Source organism: Pogonomyrmex barbatus, unplaced genomic scaffold (genome assembly GCF_055798465.1).
Source record: "Pogonomyrmex barbatus isolate J1 unplaced genomic scaffold, ASM5579846v1 scaffold8, whole genome shotgun sequence".
NCBI lineage: Eukaryota > Metazoa > Arthropoda > Insecta > Hymenoptera > Formicidae > Pogonomyrmex > Pogonomyrmex barbatus.
In genome coordinates, this window is record NW_028297182.1 from 4,853,358 (window position 1) to 4,873,264 (window position 19,907).

Below are 19,907 nucleotides of genomic sequence, written 5' to 3' on the forward strand. Positions count from 1 at the left end.
AAATATTTTCAGATTTATATCCGGCCAAATTTTTAAATACTTTAGACGTTCTTTTCATATGTTATAATTCTAACTGAATTAATCATAACACTACGGGAAACAATAAAGAGAGCATATATATGTAGATATATATATTTTTTTTAAAGACTAACGGTAGCGGGAGTGACAAAAACTACTTGCACTTATCGAGCAAGAACGTCGGATGTAATTCACGCCTCGCTGCCACGAAAGGGTTGTAATTTTCTTGATATTATTCATGAACGTTATGGCAGGTTGGCTCATGTAATATAATAGCCCTTCACAGTCGTTTTCTCTTTACGTACATTTTTCTCTGTCTTATTCGCCTCATTTCGTATTAAGCCGCTCGATGCGGCACTTTAATATATTTCTCTTATGAAGGGCGAGTTCCCCTAATCGCGTGAGCACGCACTCTTATATCATGTTTATCAAACAAAAAAAAGTTCACAACGTTTTTGATATTATATGAATATATAATACATATGTTTACATGTTTGATAATTCGTGCAATCCAAAATGTTAGTTTTCATCCGTATTCTCCTTTCTCACTTTTGTCTTGTAATAAATCTTAAACGTTAGTAAGGCTGTCTAAATTTTACTTATAACATTTTGTTATAAAACCTATTTTTATTTTCAAGCATTTTTAAAATATATAGTGTGTAATATTATATTAAGAGTATGCAGAAAAAGAAAAAAAATTTGTCATCGTTAAATTGAGATACATGTAACAAGTAAAAGATGATGTATAAATATAGCTTAATATGATTAAGATATTTTCGATAAATAGAAATATTATTATTTTCCATTTCGGTTCCTATTTTTTATTCTTAGGAATTAACTAACTTTATAAATTTGCAGAATATTTGAATCCAAATCTAATTTCTTCAACAAACATTTTTCTTTTCGTATGCTTACGCATCACGTGTCTTTTTCTTTCTACCGATTTTCTAATGTGCATTACACCCTTATTTCCCTGTCAGTACTCAAACTATACATTCACGCGTCCCATGCCCACCATTTGAAGATTCCGTTGGGCATAATCTTTTTCACGGTATAACCGGATCGAGTAACTCGCGCCTTGATTCCGGGGAAAGTATCGTAATTTTCGCGGTATGATTTGCAGCATTACCGAGCAATAATGTCCGGTTAATACGACGGCCTTCGGTAGGGAATTTCACCTCGTGTCTCCCTTCGTGTTCCATAACGTTCGTTTCGTCCCCGTTACACGTATCAACTCCCCAGACTACGGCCTGTTGATATATCTCTGTCTCGCGCGCGTCTAAGGGCGCTTTTACGTTCGCAGGTGCGGTTCAGGTATATGTTTCTGTGACGTGCACATACATCTGTATATGTGTATATGTGTGCGTGCCATGATACGCGATGATTAGGCACTGAAACTCCACGGGCTATTTGTTAGTATAATAAGCTCCCGGTAGTGTGGCCAACGTAACCACTTGGCGGCACGCCACCTCGTTTTAGCGTAATTGTCCCAGATCGAGATTTACATACGTGAGGAGGGCGAAGAGGGGCACTGGCGAGGGAAGTGAGGAGGGGGAGGGGGGGAGTGAGAAAGTCCTAGGGAGAAATTGCAGAAAGCCCGTGATTGCTTCGGGTGCGCGGTGGCCTCGAAAGCCCAGTCGATCCTTATGCGGGCGAAACTTCGCGCTACAAACGAAAGAACGAAACAGCTGAATACTTGGAACGGATCTTATCGTTCGCCGTTAGAATCTGGAAAACTACCGTGGAACTACGCTATGCTCGCACGTGCTTCCGGCGATCAAGACCGTATCGCGATATCGCGGCTCGCGCGGGCTCGCCGTTTGACATTGGTAGGCCGAACTTAGATCCATTTTGCCGATATTACGTTATGAGAATAACGATCGCCCACGACTGATGTAAATATATCTTGAATAGCCGAGCTCTTTTTCATCGCTGGTCATTACCGATGTGCCGTCTTGATTAAAGTACTTGGAAAAAAGTCCTTGGATTTTGTGGCCGTTTTTTTTTTAGCGTTGACGATAATTCTTATGTGCACGGATGTATGTTCGATTAATTCAAAAATATCAATGTTCAGAAATTATTTAATATTTATTTATTTATTGTAATAATTAGCACTTTTACGTTATATGACTGATTATATTTCAATGATATGATATAAATCTTATCAAATTTATATTCAATGCGGAAATTCTGTGTCACATCAATATACATATTAGTCATCCCTTTTTTTAATAAAGAAAAACTCTCGAACTCTTAAAAGATGATTTTTAGAATTGCGAATAAACGAAAATTGTAATAAACGAAAACTGTATCGTTCGCGCGGAATTATTGTACTGACTCATGCTGTAACTTCGCGCGGAATTACTGTACTGACTTGCTCGCTTTCTTTGTACTTTCAGAACGAAATGGAAACGACAAACGATCGTGGGTTTCGAGATTATGGCCGAAAACAATTTCGCCGTAGCCGCCTTTCAGCAGCTTTACAGCAGCGGCGCCGCGACCATACCCGCGCATCCTGCCGCCGGACGCTACTGGCAGTATCCCAGCGCGCACGCGTTACCCACGAACGGATTTTTCTATCAGCAAACGTCAGCGGCGGCGGCGACTCTGCAGAAGCCGCTTCCCTATCGTATATATCCACCCATGATCCTGGCGGGGCCGAGCAATCCCCTCGGCTCCTTGACTGCGAGCTCCAGCCTGTCGACCCTCAGCAACTACTACAGAGACAGTCCGGAAATACCCGACGCCCCCCGTGAGTCCTCGAGGAAGAGGGACAGGAGCAAGAGCCCGGAATCGAGGGACAGGTCGCCGACCAGGAAGCCAACGAGACTGTATCCGTTGCCGATGATGCAGGCGGGTCCTAGCAATCCTCTCGGCACGCTAACGGCGACTTCCAATCTCTCCAACATGAACAGCTACTACAGAGGCAGTCCGGAGCTGATGGAAGGAAGGGAGAGCATGGACAGGTCGAGGAGGCAGGAGAGAAGCAAGAGCCCGGACTCCAGGGACAGGTCACCCCTGAGAAAGGACGTCAGAGCTTATCCCCCGACGATGATCCAGGCGGGCCCTAGCAACCCTCTCGGGTCCCACGCGGCCGGCTCGAATCTACCGAATCTGAATAACTATTACAGAGACAGTCCGGAGATAGTGGACGGGCGAGAAGGTATAAACCGGACGCGACAGCGTGACAGAAGCCAGAGTCAAGAGAGATCGCCCGTGCAAAGGGAGGACAGTCCTCGGAGCGTAAGGGCTGACAGCGATGAGGAGAGCATACACGATATCTAGGACATGGAGATTCCTGGTATCGCCGGCGGTACATCGGCCGGGACGTTGTATGGCCACGACGAGAAGGATGAATTGGAAAACGAAGTGCTGTGTGAAACGGAGTGATTTCCTTACGACGGTCACTCGGGAACAAGTGGACGAACGGTCGTCGAAACGGTGAACGAAGATTCGATTCTCGACAATGAAAAAATGACACAGAGTTAACCAAGGGAAACGCGATTTGAAAATGCCCTTGCGTGAGCATCCGGCAGCTACTGAAAAAACGTAACGGGCAAGCTTGAAGGGACTGACCGATGCGATAACTCATTACGAGAAACTGACGCGGATAATTAAAAGCAAATTCACTTAGCTAGCATTTATCAGTCAATTCCGAACGAGATAACGAAGTCGCTCAAATTTCAGCAGCTATTGCATTAACAGTTTCATAAATAAACAAGTCGGTTCCTGTATGGGGAATTTTTTTGTCGGGAGATCGATCGATAACATTTATGTAATCCTGGAGAAGGAACGAGCTGTATATATATCCTTGAGAACTTGCATCCGATCCATCCGACTCATGCAGCTACCGCGTGAACGCAGAAGAGGAAGTGAATGCGGCTGATATAACGAGACTGTTTAAAAAAAGCTATATATATATATATATATATATATCGGGGTGTATACTTGTGAGAGCATGGAGGAGGGACTACGTAGAGATTATTTGACGTTGTCGCAGTTAATTTAAAATCTAGAGAAAGCGAAGATATTTGGGATTCGCCAAGTCTGAAGCGAAGTCGTCGAAATGAGATGCGTATGGAACGGCGTACGGCGGCCGATTTCGTGAGGTAGAACAGGAAGTGACATAGCACGGGACGTCCGGGATTTTGTAGATAATGAGAGCGAACAGGAAATATCGTGCGGTTAACCGAACTTCGTGATTTGAGCGTTCAGTGAATGGCGGGTTACGGTGAAACAATATATTCTACGTTGATACGATCGGCGTGTGGAGAGCGGACGAAAGTAAAAATCCCGTGCTTCAACGGAACATTATCCTTCGGCCAAATGGGAACTCATTATTACTCATTCGTCGTTCATTCATTATTTCATTTTCCACTCTTTCGTACGAAGTACACAATCGGTCTATTATTTGTGAAAGGTACTTGTTTTCCGATACTTTTTTTTTTTTAATTTGCAAAGCAAAATTATTTATGTTTTTGTTTTGATACACAATTCGTTATCGTTAATTACACTGTGATAATTATTTAATTCGGATACATATATCGATTAATTTTGTTGCAAACTTGTTCTCTTCAATGTTTATGAAATTAAATTATATCTTTATCATAGTTACATGTTAGACGTACAAATCGACGATTTCTTTGCAGAATGTAATAATTTATACAGGCAAATAATATTATCACGACAATTTCCACTGTGCCACAAATTTATATTAAATTTTTTTAATCTTGCAATTTTAAATGAAATTCTATGCCGAAAGTATGAATTAATTCGTTCATCTAGAAAGAAAACGATCAATATTCATATGATCGCAGCGAAATTTAGCTTTTCACGAATTTATCACGTGCAATCAATTCATCGTGGCACAGATTAACATGACTCGTTCAGAACGGCGCACCGGCGAACGGGGAACCATGTTGGTTAGAAAATCCGTCTCGATTAGACGGTTTCGTGCGTCGAGGACGGTTACAGCCGCGCCAGGAAACGAGCCAATCGCGGACGAACGCGAATGTACAATTAATATGACATTAGAGGGGACCTGGCCGCGGGGGAAGAAATCTAAAATGACACGAAATTACACGCGGTCGCCACGAACGACAAAAAAGAGTCGGACAGGAGGGGGCGGCATTGGGGCATCGAACGCGAACAGGGAGGGGAGGAGGGAGGGGGGGGGGGGCTCGACTATTCAAATAACCGGCGTTCTCGTGTCGGCGAGACGAAACCGGCATTTTGCCCGCCCGTTCTTCCTCGGGAAGACGAACGAATTGGTCGGCTAATTAATATCGATGAGATATAAGTGACGGCGACGGTCCCGAAAATTGCACGACAACGCCGACCGGTAATTTGCGAACGATAACGGGGCAAGGGTGGTTGTATATTTTCTTCCTTCCGAGGGAAAAAAGATCGATAGTTAGTTGAGAACGAGTATCGGTCGTTATGAGTTAAGTATGAATTACGTACGTGGGACAGAGAATCCTCGTCATGAGTCCTTGTGATCGTTAAACGACAACACACAGTGATTCACACGATAAACGACAATGACGATGCGACGTTTGCGTCAAATGACGATTGCACGTTTCTTTACGAAACAATTGCGCGAAACGTTTCCATTCTCTTAGACCCAGAATTATATCGGATTTTACGCTGAAAATTGCTGAGATCTTTCTGAAATTATAATGTGACTGGACACGAAACTTATGATATAAGCAGATTGTATACTAACAAGCAGCAAACTCGATGTCTGAAAAAACACTACCTAACTAGATTGCGCTAATTTTCGCGTCGATCAAATCAACGGTGATTCTAAGAGATGAAAACCGAGACGTTAAACCTTCTTCGCGAACTTCGAGAAATTTTAGTTTCGTATACCGATCGAACGGTTTCCGCTTGCGGAATTCTAGTAGGGGGTCAGCTTGTTCGACGGCTGATTTCCTCAATTTCGGTCTCTCGGTAAAGGTGAGCTGCGCCATCTTTTCTGTAAATATGACGGATACACGTAGCTGAAGATGCGAATGCTGTAAATATACGATGAAGGGGGGGAAATCGGACGTGGACTTCGGGGTGAAGACACACGAAGACGGAACGAGTTCTTACGAACTCTTAAGCCAAGATACGAGATATTTCATAATATTTTTCAGATTTCAGTATACGTAGCGGAAACGCGAGACGCGTGTTCTCGAGAGATCGGACGTTGTGCATCGGAAAGATCGCGCGATCTTTTTCCCTTTTTCTCGCCGGTGAGAGCGCGGCGTTTTGATATTTCGACGGCACGACACGCGGCGCGTTCGATAAGGACATACCAGTATTATGAATGTATAAAATTAGGGGTTGTACAACGTGCGAGAGGGGTTTTCCCGTGCGGAAACGCGGACGCAACACGCCGCCGAGAATCCGCCGGGGCGGACGGACGTCGACCCGCATGACGTGTAGTTAGTAGTTAAGTAACGCAGCAAGATGTACTTAGCATATGAAATCATGCTTTGTAAAATAATGTCTGTATAGCGAGAATTATTATATTATATGGAAAATATATTATACACTGAATTTAACGTGTTCTGCGTTCTTCTTTTGCATCGAATACGTCTCCCTCGCGCCGTGATGGTAATCGACGAACTGATCGACTATAAGGAAATTTCTTTCTTTTTTTCTGTAATTATTTTTTGTCAATATTAAAGCTTTAAACAAATCAGAGATTTTATATTTTTTTCCGAAAAATTCGAGCTCGCATCTCGATGTCTCAAATTTCTCTTTCCTGATACTCTTTACCTGTTTTTAAATTTAATTGAAATAAGTGTATAAAGTGTATAAGTGTATAAAGCCTGTTCGTCAAATGATTTATTTATGAAAAAGTAATAAATAGCAATCGGATTGGTTCACGCGAGAAGATGTATAAAGTGCCTCGTTAGGAACGTTCCGACCATCGGAGCTAAGATTGCTGTCACGAAAGCGGCAAGTTTCCTCGTTTAACGTTCGACCTGCAATCTTGTGCATAATATAAAGCAACCAAATTGGCGTTCAGATCAACTGTCCGAAATTCTCGGGATATTTTCACGCAATGATGCAAATTGTAACATTCGCGAGTGGGTAAATGTACGCGTGTTGGTTACGCACTTACTTTGTGAATGTCAGAGTAAAATTGCGAACATCACTTTGTGCAATTCAATTTCATTCAAAAAGTTTAAATTCGAAAAAGTGAAAGTAAGTGTATTCTTGAAATTAGAGTTAAACGTCGTTCAAGGATAATTTTGAACTTAAACGGTAAGTGGCTTTACTAATCTATCCTCTTTTCTTGTAGATTCCCTCAAGCATAATAATTAAATAAAATATCAGGTCTTTTTTTTTTTTAATAAAACATCAAATAGCGTATATAAAACATTAAATAGCTCGTTGCAGAGTTTATCTTTTATATTCTTTCACATCTGTTCATCAATTAACATGATTAATTAGTCGAGTCAGTACCTTTTCACACACTTTTTCTGATCTTTTGAGTGATATCAAAACTCAAAACAATCATTACTCGAAATATTTCTTAATAACGGCTAATTTCATTAATGACATGATGATGATTTTGCGCCACGAAGTAGAAACTTCGAAGCAATTAAAGCTTTACTTTCTACTTCAGCATTACGTATATCTCTGCCAGGCCTCGGTGAGTTTCGCGTATCGTTTTGCTACATCGTTATCCTCGCTTTACAATTTCCGCTGGGCATAAATGTGCGGCAGAGTTTATATTCTATCAGAGAAGATAAACGAAATTCAGAGTATGTACAGATGCTGCGTGTTCAATATCAAAATTTAATTACTGAACATTATGAATGTAAAGTTAAAATTACATCCTAAATACGAAAAAATGTAGACAATAGGTTCCGGTTTCTTATTTATTTGAACATCGATGCTACGTGCTACATCGATGCTTAGCTTGTGTAAAAACACATTGTTGAGAATTTATTATCACAAATTATTTTTGAGTTATGCGCAAACTACACAACATACCGAACGAACTTTCTAAATGGCACGATCTCACCAAAAATTAATTACCAATTATAAAAAAAAGAAAGATAAAAAAAAAACGATATTCACGATATTTATTTCCGGAAATATGTCCCGGCGACAAATTTCACGGAAGAACGAAATTGCAATGTACGCGTCATTATCCGACGTACGTATTTTCCCCTCCACGCGTGTGCCATTAAGTCGGAAATTTCGGCGCGGTTCAGCGACGTGTAATTTGGCGAAACCCTTACATCGTCGTCGTCGTCGTCGTCGTCATCGTCGTCGAAGGCGAAACCTGGCGAGCGTGACAGTGTGCACGGGGCTTAATCGCGTTTGCTTATTTCCGCCGTTGGTCAGTGCAATTATGTTGCGGAGAACGCGCGCGCGCGCGCGCGCGCGCTCTCTCGCACTCTCATTTCCCCGCATAAGGGCTTATTTTATTCCTATTAGGGTAAAACGGGTAGCCGGACGGACGGGACGCGTACTACCGTGTACCCACAATTACGTGAAATTAATTTGGGCCCCATTAGCGGTCGGCCGCGCCGCTGCCGGGGCACTAACGATTTTCCCCAGCGGCGGACACGGTCGAACGAGATGGGGGGAGGAGGGGGAGAGGGGGAGAGGAAAGGGGAGGGTGCCTCTCGTGCCGCGAATACTATTGTACATATTTCGTGCACACGCACGCGTTGCGTATACGCCGCATTCTTTTTGCGTCACGACAATGTTTCCTTCCCGCGAGACGTGGGGCCCCGCGTCTAAGGGACTTATGGAAATTCTTATGTAGTCTTATATCAGTCGACATCGTCAGGTTGACGTGTCGACATCGTCAGGTTGACGATACGTACCCCGATACTACCACCGTTACCTACCGCTTACGCAGATGGTCGTCGCAATCACGAGCACACGAGGGTGTGCAATTAGTTTCTTTAAGAGATCATAAATTATAGTTAACCGAGTATAAACAGTACTTGTTGCTTTTTGATTAATGCAAATTTGCACCTGTGCGCCGCAAAAGTAAGTCCGTTCCTTCGCAGATTCTTTTCACTTTATAACACCGGGCTGCGCTATTGTGCGAAATAGAGCCTCGTGATAAATTAAGTCATAATTAAATCAAAAGCCAATTATAATTTGATTAATGTGCTTTTTTCAGATTTATTACGGGAAGAGTTAAGTGATTAACGTAAAAGTTAAAGGTTACGTTATATTGTGGGCAGGCACGCAGCGTATCGCTAAAATAGCTAACCTTCGCCACGCAAGGATCTTTAAACATTTTGATATAATCGCGCTTTTCCATTGCCGCTTTACATCGTGCAATAAACTCGTCGTAAACGAGATGTTCTTAAACGGCCGTCGTCGTTTTTCCGAAGAAAAGTGTGCGTGGTAATGAGAGTTATCGTATCATTTTATCTCGAGTTTCTTTTTACTCGAATTTTACTCTCGAGGCCGTACTTAGGTGGACGACAAGTGTAAAATTATAACAGTATTTGCCCGATATACACGTCACACACGAGGGTGACTCTCGTCGAAGCGACAGTCGGCGCACTTTGTATAATTGTGGGCTGCGGCGAGCGGACGTGCTTATTAGCTGAAAGCGGAAAGGAAATCACAGTTTTATTATTCTCCTCTTTTTCGCAACGTGTCCGTTAAGGTTTCACGCGGCTCGCTTCCCGAAGGTGGAGGACCGATGGAAACCGAAGAAGAAAGGAAGAAGGGCCCGGCGAGAGAGGATGTGGTTAACCCCACGGTCAAATCGAGCTTTTGCTGGGTTTCTATATCCTCAAACGCGGCGACAAAAGAAAGCTTTACTTGGTTCTACATTCTCAAACGCGGCGACAAAAGAGAATTGCCGGAAGCACGCGATGTCCTGTTCGAGTCATCGTCCCTCGTTCTTTTCCTTTTGGTTTTTCCCTAGCTTTGTGATTTTGTTTCTTGGACCGTTCGATGATCGTTTGTGAAAATACGAAAATATAAGCGAACGAAGACGACAGGTTTGATCGACAGTTTTGAATGCGCGTAGATCTTTATGTAATGTAAAAAGATTTTATTCTTTTCGTCAAGTATTTTAACAGAAAGATTTCATACACTTGAGAAAGCAATTTTATACGTTAATATATGTATTATTGAAAAACAAGAATAATATGAGAATAATATGAATAATATGAGAAAAAGAAAAGGATAGCGAGAGAGAAAGAATCGTTCAAAAAAGTTTAAAGTCTAAAATTTTTGGTAATAAATTTGACTGAAAGATATTTTTTTTTTTTTTTTTTTCATAATAGGAATCTTTTATAAAAGAAAAAAGATTATTATTAATTTGATTTATTAAGGGGATAAATATATTTCTGGCTTTGGAGTTATTATATTTCAAGTCCGTTAAAAATAATGGTATGTTAATAACAAGAGCAATTATTCTTGAATTTAAAAATAAAAGATCATTATAGGCGCCGAAGATCCTATCTTATCGAAACACAACGATATTTCATTACTGTTTTTCAACATACTTTTTATACGTTTATTGTTTATTTATGGCAATGAGTTTCCGCGAGAGTGAACAATCGTATGTTACATATTTACATATTTTACGAAACACATTTCAAACTCGATGGAGTCTTATTTTAACGCGAGAGAAAGTCCCGTGAAAATGACCATCATCGCTTTCATAATGAAGAAATTAACGATGTTAACAGCGTCGATAAACGATTATATCACATGCCTATAAATTACACCGGCGGACGGAATATTGTAACGCGCTAAATAATTCGTGCATGAATAAATATGATCGATCGGATCGAGTGTTCACGCGCATCGATCATCAGCAGCACGACCACACGCGATACCAATTACCGTGGACGCCTGCTTAATATTAAAAGCCGGCTGTTCGCTCGAAAAATGGCCGCGGGTCCTCTCCGGGGCATGATTATCGCGCTGTTTGATAAAATGCAAACGAGGGAAACAAGGGGTCGGGCGCGCGGCCGGTAAATAAAGTTATTTCGTAGATACGCGTAGGTCGCGCGCGCAGCAGAAAAGCGGCCGCGAAACGACGCGCGCAGCGGGATGCGCGAGACGAGCGGCGGGGGGAGGGGGGGGGAGGAGAAGACGGCGGGGGAAGGTAAGAGCGTGGAAGAAAAAGGAGGATCGGGATGAGCAAGAACGTATAATGTGTCGAAAAGGCACCTGCCTCCTTCGAGCTTGTTATCTTCCCATCGAGCGGTCGCAAGAAAAGCAGCTAGACTCGAGTTGGCCGATCTTATCTCGTGCCGAGACCAGCGAACCACTTATATCGTTAATTGCTCCCACTTCCGGTCTACCGCGCCTCGTCTCACTTCACCTCTCCACTCGCGCGTCTCCTCCTCTCCATCCATAAACCATCCGGTGAGTAACGTGTGCGTGTAAAGAGCACGCATTACGCGTCTCCGAGGCGACTTTCGCGCGCGGGCGCGCGGTTAGTAGTTTTATGCCCTTTTAAGCGATCTCGCCTAAGTGGACGCCCAGGAAGAGCAAACATCGCGTTTAAACGGCCGACGTCAGTCATTGTACTTCGTTTAAAGGCAAATGTGATGTTTTTAATTTAGCGAACACGCGGAAGCGCGAAAAATTATCTCCACCTCGATCGACGAGTGTCCTCCGCGGCCGCGCTTTCGCATTAATATATTTCCGTGTTGCCATGTCGAAGAACAAAAATTTATCTCGGCGTGTCGCATAGATAATTAGGCAGGTTCGATGAAACGTTATTTACGTTAACAATATAATCTTGCAGTATTATATTATTAATACTGTGTTATGCAGCGGATTACGCATAATAACGTAATTATGGCTAATTATGCAATATTGTGTCGATGACATAAATTTTGTAGGTGACATGTGACAGAATATAAAATGAATTTTATGAATGACAAGCGGCAATAACATGCATATCATACATCATAATTACGCGTATACTCTTTTAAACGTTAAATTATTATTCACCCAATCAACACGGCACGCAAAATCATTGGATAAAATAATAGCATCTCACGTTGCGCAGCAAGGAAATCGCTAATTTTATCGAGGCAATCTTAGATGTTGGAACGAGAAATGAAATCTATCCAATCATTTAACATTTTTTACTTAAATTTTCTATCCACATTTAATAGAGAGGTATAACGCAAGTGTAATTCTTTTATCAGGAATTATTTATAACATGAATCCGTTAAAATATACTATACTTGTACAAACAAATTTATAATTAAATTCTATTAAATCATTTTCTAAACATTCATGAGGATCACAGCGAGATATCTGTCACAAACTTAAATTGAAAGAGACCCCTAGAAGAGATAATAATGATATATCAAACGTACGAGAATTGAATTGTTTTGTGTATACCATTCGTGATATTACAGTATATTTTACTTTAGAATGTTTATAGCGTTATGGCAATTTCACGTGTGCTTCGCTATGCATAATAATCGCAGGTCGTGCATTAAAATTGCGTGGTAAAGGCATTCCTCGTGGTATCGCGTTCTTTTTTTTTTTTTTTTTTTTATTTATAGAAAGAAAGAGAACGAGAAAGATTTGTCGAAGAGGATTAAGATGAAACCAGTCTGTCGACTTGCGGAGCAAGAAAGTGAACGTGGAAAAGAAGAGAAGAGGGATAAAGGGTGATATCGGTTTCACGAGCATGATCGCGCTTTCGGTGAGAACACGCAAATGCGTGAGCGCGTGATCGTCGATCAAATGAAATTCACCTGCTGCGCCCATTTTCCTCGCGCTCTCTGCAGAAGCGCGGATTTTTATTTAATAAAGCAATTATATCGCGCGACAAACTCGCGGGGAGATTGGATAATATCGCAAACCGATTTTTCATTTTTCTCTTGCTCAATTATTTCTTTTTTCTTCCACGCCACGAAATTTCTCCGTACTACGTCGCCGAGAATTTTCGAGTAACAATTTGCGAGTAATCAAACGTAGTGCGCTCTTTCCTCTTCAGTTAATTGTTTAAAATTATCGCGACATCTCTCGCAGATAATTTCCCCTATATCGTTTCTCACGCAACGCTCGTCTCGTTAAGGGTACAGTTGTCGTGTGCGTGCACGCACACAGACACGGGCTGGCTGGCCGCAGGCGAGGAGTTTCATGGACAAGCATTAAAGTGACATCATTCGCAATTTGTTATTAATCGGCCATCTTACCTCGAGCATCAATTTCAGGGGAGGGACATTACGCAGGTGCGTTAACGAGGCCGATATAATCGGCGGTACTCCGTCATTATCGAGTATCGTATTATCGATGCTCGTCAATGTGCCACACGAGCGAGATTTGTCGCTCGCATGGTTGCCCTCGTGGCGACAAATCATCATCGACGTGGCCGGACCGTTTCAATACGACCGCGTTAATGGCGTCATTTTAACGGGCGCGCTTCTGGCCCGTAAAACTTACGTCGATCAATCACTCGATACACGCATCCGCTCGAGCGAGAGAATGTCCTTAAGAAAAATTTATAGAACCCACGTGTGAATCGATGTCGCTTTACGACTAATAATTTTAACGATCTCTGAATTAACTCTTTATTACGATTCGATCGATTCTTCCGTCTCGACTATTAATTTATCGCATCCAGAAACAACTTGCTCCAATTATGGGCGAAGTTTTAAATCATCGGCGCAATAAATTGATTCCCGGAATAATTAATAAAAAATTAATCTCGTTGTCTGACATACAAAGTGGCATACAAAAATATAATCGAGAATTTAATACATTAAATTACCAAACATTATTTAAAATCTTGTTTCTTCATTCTTGTATTTTTGTATGAACGATAAAATATCTAATTCACTTTATTCTTGCTTTGTAATATTTAAATATCGAAATAAAATCCAATAAATTCTTACATTTGAAAATCCAAATCCGTAAATTCAACGAAATACATATATTATTAATAAACAATACATTTTGAATTATCTCAATTACTTGATCTATCCACTTATATTTCACCTTTAATTGAAAAGTACGTTTAACTCAGCGACAAATTTGCGTGATGAGAGAGATATTTTTGAAAATAAATTCTGAAGAAATTATAGCGCCCGTATAACTACCGCAATAAATAATATATAATTTATCTACTATCGCTGCATGAATAAATAAATCATGCGAAAAACTTGCTCAGGTAAACGACTAATACATTTACGGCTGTTAATCGCAGGAATTAATTAACTACTTAAGCTAATCGTGATAATCATGAAGTGTGATAGGTTTGATAACTTTTAATACTCGATGCGATCACATCTCGATAGATAATATGACGATACAGAGCTAACCTGTCGCGTGAATGAGAACATAACGTGTGATCTTGTTTACTAAACAAACATTGTACGCCAGCGAGGTTCGGTATCACGAAATTTATTTAGTATTCCACAAAAATAAAATACTTAAAATATTCTTTCTTATATTTTAGATTGATTTCGATGCCGACTTTATTATAGCCTATTTTTCATTTTATAGATTGAGCAACATTGTCTAAGATAACTAATCCCGTTCGATTGAGAATGAATAAGATTGAAAGGGAAATATTAATTATTTAAATATTAATTGATGACAAAATTTGTCTAGTTATACACATGGATTATTTAATTCTTCCTTCCAATTACACAATTGGAATAATTGAATAATTATTCTATTTACAGAGAATTATTAAATATATTGTTTGTTTAAAGAATAAAAATACTTTTTTATACTATGGTAAATATATTATAAACGGACAAGTTTGTGTATGACACTTTTTGCCCTTATGTTGCACTTATTTTTGCACTTATGTTGCGTACAGTATAGCATTACGTGCGCACAGAATCATCGTGCTATCATTTGCGTCTCAAGATTGGAGGTCGATGGCAATGAGAACCACTCTGTGTCATTACGTTATTATTCCTCACACAGTAGTTTTTTTTTTTTACTAGGACAAAAAAGCATCATTTTGTTCTTGGTACGAGCACCTAAGTTTGAATTAATTTATTTATTATTAAAAAAGAATCATCTCGGATCTCTAATAACGTTTCTTGAACTCGCGCCGGCGATCGAGAAATGAACTCGGCATACCCCGGCACATTGTAACTCGCGCAACTGACGCGTATCTGATCCGGCCGAGTAATGAATTAACGGCCGATCGCGATAGACACCGTCGAATGTTTAGCCAACAGTCTCTTCCGCGAGGCTCGTAGCTCCTAGCTTTCGTGCGTAAACCACGCGCGCACGTTGCATTCACGCACACGCGCGCAAGCGAGCGTGTCGGCGGAGATAACACGCGGCTCATTCAGCGCGCTCGGGCCGAATTGGCCCGAGCACATGTCAGGCGGAATTTAAATATTGTAATTAGAACGAAAGCGCGCGCGTAATCGCGAGGCGATCGGGATGAGACGGGCCGAGGAGTTTTACCGCGGTGTTTCGGTAGGCGAGCCCGGGGCGAGCATATGGCCGGACAATTACCGGCGCGAAACTCCGAAAAACACCGGGGACACGGGCAAGCACGATTCTTATCTGCATTCACGATCCTGAGCCACTTTCGACCGCGCTACGTCCGTTGAAAAAGTCGTCGAGGGCCGAGAATATCGTGTTTGCTCTTCGTTACGTGTATAACGTACCCTCGAAAAAGAAAATCGAGTTCGCGACGTTGCTTGACATATTGTATCGCATTTTTATGATCATGCGCGAGCGAATATAAACGTCCTAAGAATAAAAAAAGCGAAATTAAATTATAAAATAAAGATAAATTACAGGAGTGTCCATTATGGACTAAGAATCACAAAGAAAGAAAGAAAAAAATAATTTTCTTGAAATATCTAATTATTTGATTTAAGCATGATGATAATACTGCAGAAATTTTTTATATTCCAGCAATTAATTTAAATTTCCTATTATTTTTACAGCCCAATAAAATTATTTTCAATTCTGTTTCAAGTTAAAGTTTTTAGATATTTCAACAAAATTATTCTTTCCGTACATTATTTATCGTGCTTGCCCATGTCCCCCGTGTTTTAAAGGGTTTTCCATAATCCCAGCGGCCGAATTTAATAACATAGTTTTGACGATAAATAAGTTCTTTTAAGATATAATTATACAAATGTCAACAATGCGGAATATGATACGCGCGATGAGGATAATAAAATAATTTCAAACGTAAAATGTCTTTACATTAAAAACAAGTAATAAGAAATTGCGCGCATTCGGTGTGACTGAATCGTTTTACGGTATATAAAAACAGATTTATTATTTAATTCGACACGCCACGTGGTAGGTATCGCTCGCTATCTATACGCACCTATACGTGATTTCCAGCGGCGGCAAATTGATAAAGTGAATGACAAGTCGTTAAATCACCTGCGGGAATGATCATCGAGATGCGATTGCATGTGCAGTCGCACTTTCGCGTGTGCGCGACAATCTGAGAGCGAGCGAATGAGAGAAGAATGAGCGAGGGGAATGAAAATGGAGAGATAAAACGGTAGATTTCGTCAGCCATTCAGAAAGATGAATACGGAATGAGAGCATTAAAAATATCACAATTAATTCTTACTCTGGTGCATGGAAACGATAATTAGAGAGGAACACACACGTTACCTGGAAAACTCCATTCTACTGTTATAATGATTTGCGATTTAGCCGAACGAAATTATGACGAGAAGAAACGAACTTGGATTCACGCATTGTTCCCGTGCAGAAAAGGGGCGTGGAGTGAAACGAATCGCGCCACGCGATCGGATTTAATTCTTTAATTTTTGTAAATTGCCCCTCTTCTGCTTCGCGGTGTGCGCGAATCACTTTATTTTTCGTGGCACATTTTCCGGGCCTGTTCTCTCCGATTCCATTCAAGGCGTGGAAAAAGAAAAGCGCGGAAGAATGAAATTTTACATTTACAAGGCTCGCGGTACCGCCACGTGTTCCCATGAAAACAGAAATTGTGAGGGCGTTGTGAGAAACCCGTTCGAAATTGAATTGGGTGAGAACCACTGAGAAACGAGGGATTGTTTTACTTGGCGGCCTTCCTGGCGCGGACGTCGCAATTGGCGGTAGTCTAAATAGTGTCTGCCATATTCCAGCCTCCCCCGACATTCACAACTTACGCTAATTCTGACATCAGCCGCGCGCGCACTTTCTCTTTCACCATACGGTCGTTCTCAACGAATTCAGATCCCAATCTCGATCATAAGAACGTAAGCAGCAGCGCGCGTAAAAGAAATGGAAGTTCCGGCAAGATCCGGGGAAACGATTGCGCGGATTAGGTGCGTGAATTTCACGACAGTGGCGGATTTAAAGTGCCAGGAATCAAAACATTACGTATGCGAATATGTGTATGTGTGTGTGTGTGTGTGCGCGCGCGCATGTGTGTGCGTGTGAGCTCTTCGGTGTGTATAATCGAAATTATTTTTCTCAATTAAAAAAAATCTATCATATCTCGTTATCAAAAAATCAAGTATAAAAAATTAATCATTATAATAATAACAATAATAATAATGAAAAGACAAACGTGTAATAAAAACATTTTTATATTTCTTGGTTTAGTCAAGAGAGTCGAATATTTGAAGATTTGTCATTAAGTTAAGTATAATGTATACGAAAATGATACGAAGGACAAAAGTCTTTTTGTTCGTTCGTGAAGAAAAAAAAGAAATCTTAAAGCAGGTGCGCGCTTCGAAACCGATTACGAGGGATCGTGATTCCATTTCCGCGTACTTTTGTGCGTGAGAGAAAGAAAGGCGCTGCTGCTACCATTCGAATTAACGAACAATTACCGTCACTTCGTGAGATGACTGCGCGATCCGAGTTCGAGGGCCTCGCGAGCGTATCATTCATCGAAACGGCTTTCGAATCGTCAGCGGTCGGCGGGTCTCAAAAGGAACGCGGCCGACGAAAAGTGAGAAGCAATCGGAACGAAAGTAGCGCTGCAAGGACAATTGAAATTTCGCCGGGACGAGAATTGACGCGGGAAAAATGATTCCTTCTGTTCCGGAACAATTGCTACCATTCTCCCAGGTGGATGATGATGACTCGACCGGTCGATCAAGGCTCGAGATCGCAACGACGTTACGTATCGCCAAGACGTTGGGAAGTGAATTCTGAGAAATCGAGAGCCGGAGAGAGAGAGAGAGAGAGAGAGAGAGAGAGGGGGGGGGGAGAGGAGGGGAGAGGGCCCCCGAAGACTTGGACTCATGATGATGGATGAAGAATCATTTAGGGAAGAAGAGTGGTAAGGACTCCGCGCGGGAAGGAACTATTAATTATGACAAAAGGGACCGCAGTTCGGCATCGAGCATATAAGCGGCCGGCCCGAAAAGAGGCGAGCGATTAGTTACTTTAACCAAATTATCTCGTGGACAATGGGCCCAACAGGTGAGAAGTCTTCTTTTACTTTGTATTTCCACTCCGGAAGAAGATCGTTGCCCTCGTGACGCGTCGTACTAGCGGAAAGAGGATGCAAATCAGCTTCGGAATCGAGCACCCTGCGAATCTTCCCCCCTGAACCGACCGATCTTCGTTCGTGTGGATTCGTGCCAAGTAAATTCGTCGAATTTCGATATTCATCTCGGTGTCGGTTGTCGCGATCATATTTTAGCCTCGCTAGCCTCTTTTAAATAGCAACAGATATAAAATCGTATAAATTGAAAATAAAATCGTATAAATCGAAAATTGTATACGTCTAAAGTTTTATCTTTATCTTTATCTTGTTTTATCTTTATCGCCGCTTTCTTTCGAACGAGTCGCATACTTCGTTCTGTTGCCTCTATCTAAAAAATTAATTTCTCAACATTAATTTCTCGTTTCTCTCCTTTGCTCCTTTAGCTTCCAAAAATCAATTACCGAGACCGCGTGTCTCTCGCGTCCAACGACCGTCCCGCCATTTTTTTCAAGAGGCGCACAATGCGCGCCGATGCGCAATTACGTCAATTACACCAAACTCGGTAGCTAAATTGGATGTACGCGCATACAGGCACGGAATGGAGTAACGGCCGGTTATCCAATATCCAGGACGCCGTGACGGCGGCCGCGATGGTTTCAGGTCGTCGTTTCCATTGTGCCCCGAGTGGACAAGATGATCGTCGCTCATTTGTTTCCTGGCGGGGCGCGTCTCGACGCGCGGCAACAACGGCAGCAGCAGCAGCAGCAGCAGCAGCAGCAGCAGCAACAACGCGACGGACGGACGGACAAACGGACGGTCTGCGTGCACCAGCGGCCGACAAGACTGCCTGTAATTTCGTACGTCAGCGCCGAATATTAATTCGAATTCTTGCCTCGGCCTCTGGTCTGCCGTGACTGGATCAGGTGAGTAAGAGAGACGCAGCGAAGGAGGGTGGCAGGAGAAGGGGGCAGTTTTTGTCCGGTAAATGAAATATCTTCGGTAGCTGGGCGTCCCGCGGCGATCGAGTTCGCTTCCACTGGCTTTTGTACCGGCGTCGGATTCTTCGGCGACTCCCCGTAGCGGATAAGTGGAATCATTTCAACGATAGTCTACGAAGATCGAGCTCGCTGGGTCCTGCGGACAGCGTCGCTAATACGGCGTTTCTCGACTCGACTTCTGAACGCAACGATCGTCACTTCCTCTCGCGAGCGCGCTCGAAATGAGTTCCTTTAGATTTTATTCGGATTTAAGAACAGCTTGTAAATTCCTCGCGGACGTTAACTCATGATATTAGTATTTCTCATTAATCTGGGAGGAAATTCAAAGAAAATTTAATTATTTAATTATGTATTGTAAAATATGATCGTTATATATAAATTTATATGGAAAAAAATTTCACATTCAGATGGAAAAATGCTTTTTGGAAGCATCTGTTATAAAAAAAAATGAATTAATAAATTAGGAGAATTTTACGAACTGGAGTGTATATTACATGAGAAGTTTTGTTGAAGTAAAATTAAAAATTTGGCCA

At 41.7% G+C, this 19,907-nt stretch overlaps 1 protein-coding gene and 1 long non-coding RNA gene across 2 annotated transcripts in view; both read left to right on the plus strand.

The window, feature by feature from the left end:
- LOC105427730 (homeobox protein BarH2) overlaps window positions 1-6,569 on the plus strand; it is a 31,105-nt gene extending 24,536 nt beyond the window's left edge. The window contains exon 3 of the mRNA XM_011639604.2: window positions 2,418-6,569. Coding sequence (XP_011637906.1) covers window positions 2,418-3,303 — 886 coding nt within the window. The 3' untranslated portion in view covers window positions 3,304-6,569. The remainder of the gene's footprint in view (window positions 1-2,417) is intronic.
- Window positions 6,570-18,162: 11,593 nt separating this feature from the next.
- Window positions 18,163-19,662, plus strand: LOC148934726 (uncharacterized). Its single transcript, XR_016141140.1, has 2 exons — window positions 18,163-18,369; window positions 19,037-19,662. It is a non-coding gene; the product is annotated as an uncharacterized LOC148934726 (long non-coding RNA).
- The last annotated feature ends 245 nt before the right edge of the window (window positions 19,663-19,907 follow it).